The following is a 10,336-nucleotide window of genomic DNA, read 5'->3' on the forward strand; positions in this document are numbered from 1 at the left end:
AGACTGCTTATCTGCCTCCTCTGCAAACTCAGCTGGGGCCCAAACGCCAGGATGCAATGCTACATAGGATTCTGGAAATGGGTTGCTTTCCTGACTTAAAGCAGCACAGTGATGCTGCGCCCATGGAAGTCGCACATGTTGCAGGTTCCTGAAGTGTGTGTGGGACAGGGGCACGGCTGAAATTTAGGCTGTTCTCTTACTGAATAGGAAACCAGGTAGGAGAGTGTTTCTCTCGCAAGGCTGAGTTTGTTCTTCAGAACTGACAGTGCCAAAATTAGTAAAACCTTTCTGTTTTTTCTGCATTAGTTAATGAGGACCATGGATACTGGTGGGGCACAGAGTTATTGCTGTATTCCAGTGTCTCTTTTGACGACAGAAATTGATTTTAGAAAAAATGTATTTCATATATGAAAGTTGCATTAACCTGTAAGTGGTTGCATACATGATTATGCACTTTCTCTTAGTGGCTCATTTCTAGGTAGCACTATTAGTGTAGGTAGAATAAACTAACTGCTGACTACATACATTTTAACATTTTTGTAACACCCTTCCCCAAAGCACTCATGTTCTCTGCCTCATGGGGAATGAGGTTTGCATTGGAAGATCCTTAGTAGAACAGCGGTGCTTTGTTCAACCTAGAAGTTAATTCTTTAGCAATGTATCATCCATATATTGCAGAGATTCTGCTCAGCTCTTGCTGTTCAGATGTGGAACCTGCCCTGTGCAAAAAGGTGCTTGCATCAGAGGTGGCTCTTTTGTCTGGGTTTACTGTCTCTAACAGTGCTGTGATCCCATAAAAGGTCCCAAGAGGGGTTTCCAGTTCAATGGGAATTCCCATTTTTACAGCTGCCCTTTGGCTTTGCTTCTTCAACAGAACTGGCACGTGCAGATCTGTGCATGTATGAAGGCTGTCACTGACTTCAGTGATCCCTTTCTGTGGTGAGGATTACGACCATGGCTGATTACCAGGTTTTGATGCTAACAGGTCCAGTTACATTCACACACACTGAGTTACTGCAGCATCGCCGATGCTACTGGTGGTGTTCCTAATTTATGCTATAACAGAACAGGAGCAGAATCAGTCTTTTGTTCTGTTCAGCACTCGGCACGTGCTGTGCTCTCTGTCTTCACCTGCTGAGTTTTGACTGGGGTCTGGGATGATTTTGTTTGGGATGGTGGCAATCCCTGCCCTGGCACTTAGCAGTGTGCCATTCTTACTTTACAGGAAGGTCTCAGCTGGTAATGTCGCAGCTGCTGAGGCGCCCCTTGTACAGCAGAGTGGGCTTAGGAGAACCAAAGCTGATGAAGAGTTACCCTCGGGAGACCATTTCAAAAACAGATGGGCCCATCAGACAGAAAAATAAGACTGGGATAAAAGAGGGAAGAACTAGGAAAAAAAAATATAGTAGAGGGGACATAACTGAAGCATTTAAGCTTTTTGTTTTATTTTTCCGGGACTCAAGCATTTTCCTTATTATACTTCATATTAGTTTGTGTCCCTATTCCTACTTTCCATCTACTCGGTTCTTTTCTCCTTCCATTTTATCCCCTTTTTTTTGTTACTGCATTCTATTCTTTTCCCCTTTTCTTTTTTCCTTGAGGACAGTACTTTTTTACATCTTCCTTATCCTCAGTTTGAACTTCTGCAGCACAGTCAGTCTTTCAGTGTTTGCTTCCATCTCATTTGTGTCAGTGCTAAAACTGCTGCTGCCTTACATGGAGCACAATTGGCTTCTTGCCCATCTGTCTAACCAGCATCTAAAATCTTTTGCCATCTTTTTGGGAGGAAAACCTGATTTTCTTCACTGGACAAGGCATGTGTAATCCCAAAGAGCTGCTGAAATAGGAGAAGGCATGGCACAGTGAAATCTCTAGCAGTGCTGTAAGAGGCAGTAACTTCATGCTTGGCTTGCACTGTCTGTGGTTTGAGTTGATGTTACAATGACTTTGGTGAGGGGACAGGGCCAGATGTAAAGGGCAGAAACGTTCAACTATGCAGTGGGCAGCAGCGCCCTGAGACATACAGTCAGGGCAAGGGTGTGGGTGGACAAACAAGCTCCCAGTCAGTGGCAAATACAATGATCAGTGCTTTCCCAAGAACTTATTTAAGAGTGTCTGAAAAATGTTCTTTCTTTTTGTCAAGGAGAAAAAAAAAAAGGGTGATTGTGAATAATTCCTTATCACATTGTGTAAATCTCAAGCAGATCCAATTTTTTGGATCTTTCTTCTATTACTATAATGAAGAATCATTTCAAAGTCAAAAGATAATCACCAGATAATCAGTCATAGCTGGCAGTGCAGGAGATGTGTATCGATGTCTTCCTTTGTATGCAGGAGACAGCATGACACCAGCCACATCTAAGCAAAAGCTTGCTGTTGTGTTATGAAGTCACATCCTTGGGGTATTTACTGCAACTTGCAACTGTTTATTGGCTGTTATCCCTGTAGTATGTGACGAGCATACGCGTGAGGAAACTTCCATGAGAAAATGCTTCATAAAATGGATTATAACGTATTTGCAACAACTTTGAGATTGAACATTTCAGAAATAAAGTAAGAATATCAAGTTTAGGACCATGCAAAATTATCAAGTCTATTCATATAATATTTGTGACTTAAGTAATCTCATAACTTTAGGTTTTAAATGGTAGTTTTTTAGTGGTTAAGTTTTTACACTGAAAATAATTTATTTAATTTACCACAATAAAAACATACTAACGAGTGGCTCGTATGTGGCTCAAAAATGTGAGGTTTTAAAGAGATTAAATAATCTTTTTGGAGATGGGCTAATTGAAGGGCAACTCTTTATGGAAATGATAAAGGAGCCGGTGTGTGGTGGAAAAGCAGGTTGACATGAGTGCAAATGTTGAGGAAACAAAGTGGAAAACTCTGACAGTAGGTAGTGCACTCTTGATTTGGATATGGAGATGGGAGGTGGGAGACTGTGACTTCGGTCTCTGACGGAAGACAGTGTGAGTCCGTTGCTCTAGCTGTAATTTAGAAAACAGAGTGTCGTGGTTTAGGCCAAATCGGCTACTGGGGACGTGGAGGACCCCAGACGGGGCCGACAGATGCTCCCCTCTACGCCTCTTCAAAGAGAGGGGCAGAGGAGGAGGAAAAAGAGACTCACGAGTTTAGAAGGAACTAAACTACTTTAATGAAATATTAATAATAAAATAAAAAATAAATAATGAAATATATACAAAACCGGATCAAGCTCCCGAGATGAGAGTCACGACACCGGCTGGCACTGGGGCAATCCCAGGCTGGAATTAGTGATGGACAGGAACGGGATTCTGGATCTGCATTCAGGATCAGGATCAAAGGCAGATGAACAGAGTCCTCCTCAGACATCGGCCATTGAAGGAAGAGAGACAGCTGACCCTTTGATCCTCAGCCTTTATACTGAGCATGAGGCAGATGGGATGGAATACCCTCGTTGGTCAGTTTTGGGTCACCTGTCCTGTCCGCTCCTCCCCGCAGGTGGGACCCCACTATGCTTTTCCACTTCCGACCCTTCAACGGGGCAAATAACGAAGTTGGTTGTCCTCAGTTGTTAAGTATAAGCAGGAGCCTCTCTGCATACCTTGGCTGGGCATCAACTATAAACATTGGTCTTATCACTCTGAGAGAGTGAACATTGTCTGCACAATATGCTGTTAATTTCAGTAGCTAGAGAGGCCCAGCTAAGAAGCGAAGTTACTGAACAAAATTGGTTCCGTTCTACCTCAAACCAGGATACAGAGATAAAATGTTAGATAAGGAGAAGATGGTTTCTGGCAAAACTCTTGGAATGATAAGGGGCTGCGGTCCATGGGAGTTTGCTCTGAAAAGAAATTCCACTCCTAGGATATATGCACGATTAGTGTTCCTTAGAGGTTCTCCACTGTCTTGGGTTGACCAAGCACAGTTATTTTCCAACACTTCCATTCCTGCCTCCCACAGTCAGTGTCAAAAAGATGCAGGATGTCTTCTTGCTGTCTGCTTATCTAAGAAATCTGGTTACCAGCATGAGTCAGCACTGCTCTGCTATATTCAGGTTTCCAGCATCTTTGTTTAGAATAAAGCTCCAAAGAGAAATCCACGATCTTCATGAGGAATACCAGCCTGTTCTCTGCTCACTGTGGGATGCGGGAGCAAAGCATCCTACAGTGGAGACGAGGAGCACAGGGCTGCTGGAACGGCATGCCAAATAGACAGATTTGGTTATCCAGCCTCTCTGTCCCTTTCCCAGGCTTTGCCTGTCAGCAGATGTGTACTTATGTGCATTCGTACATAGATTTGAGAAAGCAAGAAATAATTACCCTTGTAGATAACCTTCTGCTTCAAATGTTTCAAGCTAAAAGTCTGAAGAGAGTTTCATAAGCCAATATGCATGTGCAACATTGGTGGAATAGGCTGTCTCTTGAATTAAGACTAAACAGTGCATGATTTACTACTTTTTTCATCAAATATATTGGAGCAATTCTCTTGTCTTGTGAAAAGTGAGAGAAGTTATCACACATTTTAACACAGCATTGATTTGGCTTCATCCACATTCTCTTGTTTCTGGAAGCTCCTGAGCCTGTCTTGCTTATATTAAACATTTTCACCAAATTCAGTTTTCCTTCTTATTTAACAATATTCTTTTGTGCCCACTTTTTCTTTCACCTTTTTATTCCATTAATTGCCTGTAAGGTAAGCAGTCTTACAGGGGGTTACAGGCAAGTGTTCACGGATCAGAAAAAGCAGGAACCCCCCTATGTGCTCTGTTGGTGGGTTTGCTTTGATGGACAAGATGTTAGCTCAAGAATCATTGATTTTCCTAGACAAAATATTAACTTGCCAGTAGGTTTTCCAGATTTCCTGGTGTGCTTGTGTGAACAACGGAAAATAATACTTAGTGTAAGTGCACTGGTTCTGCTTTGGGGTCACAGTAGTGCAACAGCATGCTGAACAAATGTTAATTAAGAAGAGTTTTATCTAATTTGAAGCTAATTAATTCACTAGATAGCATCTTTATGAAATTGAGGAACAATCTGAAATAGGATCAGAGCTTGTACTGTGAACATGAAGTAGTTAATGGGTCTGCTCTTCATGTGTCTGTGTAAAATCCTTTCCTTATTCCCAATTCTTTGATGTAATTTTTTCCCCATTCAGAAGCCTCCTTCAAAGAATTTCCCGTGCAGATTTAGCCCACTTTAAATACAATGGGAAAGTATTTGGCGTTTAATAAGCTCGCTTTCCCTCATGTCTAAATTGGTCTGCATTTTCTGAATGTGACAAAGGAGGGTGAAAAGAGAAAAGCAGCCCTCACAAGCCGTTTTGTACTTAATGAGAGAGGCCAACAGGGTGAGAAAGGGATTCAGCAGAGGACTGGACTGTTCCTGTATGGATGAACTGCCCATCCTATATAACTAAAGGTGTCTCCCCTTACCCTTCTGCTTCTTTCAGGAAAGGATGCAGAAAATCGCTTTTCTGGTGGTGAATTGTCAGAGGAAGTCTACACCTGCCTACCCTGCAGGGAAGGATGTTCTTACTGTACAGATGATACTCCCTGCTATGCACAGGAGGACAAGTATTTACGGCTGGCTATCATCTCATTCCAAACGCTCTGTATGCTGCTGGACTTCATAAGCATGCTGGTAGTCTACCATTTTCGCAAGGCAAAGGTAAGCAGACGTGTTTTACTTTGATATTCCTGCTCATTGTGTGGTACAGACTCATTTATGTCAAGTGTTAAGTGTATAGCTTCTCATTTTGACAGTCAGTTTCTCAGGTAAGGAGCTCAGCTCAAGGAGAGGGTGTGATTTCCAAACAGGAATGCTTTGCTTTAGGCATGGAGGTACTTAAATTGTTTATGCAGTTTTTGGGGAAAAAAAAAAAAAAAAAAAGCTGAGCAATTTTTGTCTCCCAGTGAAATCTGCTTAAATTTATAGATGGTCAGCAAAAATCAAGGAAACCTATTACGTTCGAAGTAATTTTGGAAAATCAGGGTGATTACACAGGTACCTAAGGAGGCATGTGGATATTTATAGTCTCAGGATCTTGAAGGTCTCTGTTTTACCACTGCTGGGAATGAAGTTTTGTTCTAATATATTTGACAGACTAGCTGGAAAACAATTTTATCAAAGAGAAATCTTTCAAAATAGTTCTAGTTCTTAGAGAGTTTAAACTTGATTCTATGGTTAATTTTTTTTTTTAATCTAAAGTATGAATATATTAAGGAGTGTCTGTACATTGCTGATGCAGGCTACAGTTATGTTTTATGTACTAACCTAATGAACTTCCTGCTTTTTACCTCACTCAGAGTCTTTTAACATGTAATATATCTTGTGGAATCTCACTGTTGCCTCAGTAAATGCAGAACATTCTCTGAAACTTCCAATTTACTAACAAAAAAAGAACTGAAGCTGGCACATATTCACTACCTACATTTGGGAGACGTAGGTGTGCACACAGTGTGTTGCGCGGTTGAAATTAATAGCTTCATCCACTTTCCATAACTAGATAAGCATTTCCATTTTGGTTTTTGGAACACTTGATCTCACAGTCTTCCTAATCGTACAGTGTCTGTGTTACAAATGTGTAGCTCATTTTGAAAGACTTTAATATCCTGGCAGGAAATCACAGAACGAGCACTAACATTCTTTTTTTTTTTCCCTCTTCTGTTTCTGACAGAGTCTTTGTATTTAATGATACTGCATCAAATGATTCAAATTACCGACTTAATTGTATTTATAAAGTTTTTCATTATGAAATGTCTGTTGTAGGCATCTGTTTAGTTGCTTAACATTAACTTAGCAGAAGAACTTCATTCCAGTTTTATGAGGTTTTAGTCCGCATGGTAATATTACTTGCTTTTAATGTCATAGACAACACCATGAAAGAAGCATTCCTTGTGACTAAAAACTTTACTTTCTAGACCTACAAAGCGAACAGAGTAGATTACTTCATATGTGGCTATTGCAAATTTGGCTTGATTTTTTTTTCACACTGATATATTGATTGTTGAGGAATTTCTATATTTTCTCATTAATAGTTTGAGACCAGAGATGTGTAAAATTGCATACACACTTGCACTTTTACACTTACATATGTTCTTATACACGTATACCTTTCCTCGTTTCTAAAGAACTTTTCAGACTTTATGAAAAGGCTGGAGCTTATTTTTTTCCAGATTACCTGTTACCGTTAGACATCATGACATCTGAATGAGCGAGAACCAGACACAAACCAAAACATTCCTTATTACAGAGAGAGAAGTGATGCCTTTGAGACACTGCATTTCATTTAGTTGGACAGAGATGGATTCAATTATAATTTTGCTACCTTAGAAAAGAGTCAACTTTGCTCTAAATGTATATCTCGCAAGGAAAAGGGGAGGAAAAATGAGACCAAAATGTAGTATCGTGATTAACAATCTTTTCCTGCATGATCAATGTTTTCAAGCAATAGAAATTGATAAATAGATGTTCCATTGTTTTTCATGTCATTCAGCTGAGTTTTTTCTTGGATTCCTTTTATGTTCTTTATCTTGTTGGTACAGTATGATTTTAAAAAGAAAAAGATCTTATGTGATTACCATGAAATGAGAAGCTGTACGGAAGGGCAAACATACTGAGAACAATGAGCATTTGCATAAGAAAACTACTGGTTACGTTGGATAATGACAGAAATTTGGACTGAAGGAAGAAAACTAGTAACTGACCATATACCCTTTGGCAAGGGGGGAACGTCATGAAAATGAAAGAACAGATACCGAAATATATTCAAAATATTTACATTTTGAGCAATTCCAACTGGTAGTAAAGCAAACCTAAGTTAGGTTAGTATATCTGTCTGTGGTTAAAGTTACTGTGTTAAACTGCTCACTTCCACTGTGCCGGGCAGGTGTCAGAGAAGAGCATTTTTTTGATTCTTTCCCACCTATGGCACTACAATATTCAAGTAGTTACAAAAAGTAATTTTTAATACAGCATTTCATAACAGAAAGAACTGCGTCCTGCTACCATATCAGGAGACAATCTTTGAAGTCTTTAAAAGAGAAAAATGTGGGGGTTAAGAATAAAAAATGCTAAATTAAGGCCCTAGTGCTGAAAAGAATGAAAAGTAGGTATGTGGCATTTTGGTACAGTTGTTGATCAGTGAAATGAGCTCAGGAAAATGGGAAGGAAAATGGCTATGCCAAACACTACTTAATGCTTGTACTTTATGGGTGCTCCTGGTAGATACTGACTTCAGAAAGCTAAGGTCCTGAAAAGTGAAGGTGTGCCAACAGAAAGCACCTTGGGAAGAAACACCCCTGGCACCTTGACTGATATTGTTTGTATATTAATTCAGAGAAAGAATGATAAAGGTCTGTAAGGGCCCTTTAGATTGTGATGGGGGTGACAACCTTGGTTTCAAAAAAAATCAACATATCACAGAGCAGATGCAGATCAGAAGTATTTTAGAGAAGAGAAGAAATATCTCAGTTATTCAGATCGTAGTGGTTATAGATATTATGAGCAAGCAGTACTTATAATGGAAACTGATGTGGAAGAGTCGCTTATGAGCTTAGCTTCATCAACAGTGTGGAATATATGCTAGATCCAAGGCAGTTATTAAAAGATCAACCATTGGTAAAAGATCTACTGCTCCACTCCCAAAGAGCATGGCAATGAGAACAGAGGTGTTTTCAGCAATTACTGCTGAAGTGTTACTGACAGAATGTGATGATACGACTTTCATGTTGACATGATCTTTACTGCTGACCAAGGATGTGGTATTAATGATCTGTGGGGAAGCCTGGTAAATATCAACCAAAGTGGTTCCATGAGGGAAAGATCTTGACAAAATGAATGGTAATAAATAGGCAAAGCCTATCCAAGCCAGATGACTGGCTTCTAAAAGCCAGGCTTCTCTTTAGAGGAACCATTAGAAGTCTCTGAAGTTTTAAGTCTCTTCTTTTAGAACTTCTAAGGGTTCCTCTAAAGAGTCCTCCTCAGACTTCTGAAAGAACTCCTTTACAAACCTGCTGAATTATTTATTGTGGAGTAAGCCACTGCTTATATTTATAGCAGTAGAGGAGGAATGGAAGATAGGAAATGTGCCATCTGTGTTTATAAAGCCTTCCCGTAATGGTGACAAGAAGTAAAGGTCAGTAGGCCCAACTTACACACTTGCAAATTCATAGAAATGGTAATAAAAAAACCCCAGAACTACTGGGTCCATGGATAAGTGTGGGAAGTAGGCTTTTTTGAGAATGTGATGCCCTACAAATGTACTTATCGCTCTGTGAAGGTGGATTATGAGCGTGTGGATATAAGACTACTTTTTCCAAGGTCTGACACCAAAAGCTCTTAAAAATTACAATCTCAAGGGGCTAGGTGAGCCACAGGTCTTGTAGGTAACCAAGAGGAAAAGGCAGTGCAGGAAATATGGTATAAAATCATGTAAGACAGACAGATGTTGACGTGTGAACAAATATTCATGGTTCCTCTTACAATATCACTGGAGGGTGTTCAAGGGATCTCTCAAATGGTTAAAAAAATCAAGTTGTGTTACACACAACTTTTAGTTGCTCTGTGCCACTCACTGGCAAAGAATATCACGGATCCCAAAGTATAAATCAATTTTAACAGAGTTTAGAAAGAATCATGAAGGATATTTCCGTTATTGGCTGTTTAAACACACTGGTTTTAGTGAAACATCTGGTGCAGGAAGTCCATAATTATTGTTGTTGGAAACTGGGAGGATAGACCAGGAAGGATCACTCTCTGCTGTTCTGCTTCTTTAATAAAGCAACACAGGCCATGACCTGAGGTAGGAGACTGGAGTCTGAATCAGAAAGCCATTCTTTTGTTCTCTTGGGATAGAGTCATTAAGTTAGATTTCATGCCTCTTCTTGAAAGCATTGTAGTTACTCATATAGACTTGCATGTTGGATAGGTGGCAAAACAAAATTCAACTGATTTGTCCAAGGCACAGTACCACTGGTACATCACTGGTACCACTGACCAAAATCTTGGCATTGCCAACCTGTAAATGAAACTGCAAATTTGTGACTTCAAGCAGCAGTCAGCACTGGCAAACAGTGCAAAATGGCACTGCAGAAAGATACTGTGAGAAAGATCAGATTGATGCTGAGGAATTCATTTGAGGCTTTGTCAAACACAGGTGAAAGTGACTCAGCAGCCCCGAGATTAGCTCAGCAGCAATGTTACTAAACTGCAGGAGTCATAACTGGAGAAAATTACAGGCAGAAAATGTGGCCCTTTGCCGAGAGAACTCTAAAACGGTAAGAATAAAAAAAACCTCGGAAGAAGGCACAGAAGGAGTAGCAGAAGCTAAACCACTAGTGAAAAGCATTGTA

The 10,336-nt window shown here is 40.0% G+C and overlaps 1 protein-coding gene across 1 annotated transcript in view; it reads left to right on the forward strand.

Moving 5' to 3' along the window:
* GPR158 (G protein-coupled receptor 158) overlaps positions 1-10,336 on the forward strand; it is a gene marked incomplete at its 5' end in the record, with an annotated part of 207,124 nt that overhangs the window by 93,679 nt on the left and 103,109 nt on the right. The window contains one exon of the mRNA XM_009887157.1: positions 5,434-5,651. Within this exon, the coding sequence (XP_009885459.1) occupies positions 5,434-5,651 (218 nt within the window). The remainder of the gene's footprint in view (positions 1-5,433; positions 5,652-10,336) is intronic.

Source organism: Charadrius vociferus, unplaced genomic scaffold (assembly GCF_000708025.1).
Source record: "Charadrius vociferus isolate BGI_N301 unplaced genomic scaffold, ASM70802v2 scaffold126, whole genome shotgun sequence".
NCBI classification, from domain to species: Eukaryota; Metazoa; Chordata; class Aves; order Charadriiformes; family Charadriidae; genus Charadrius; species Charadrius vociferus.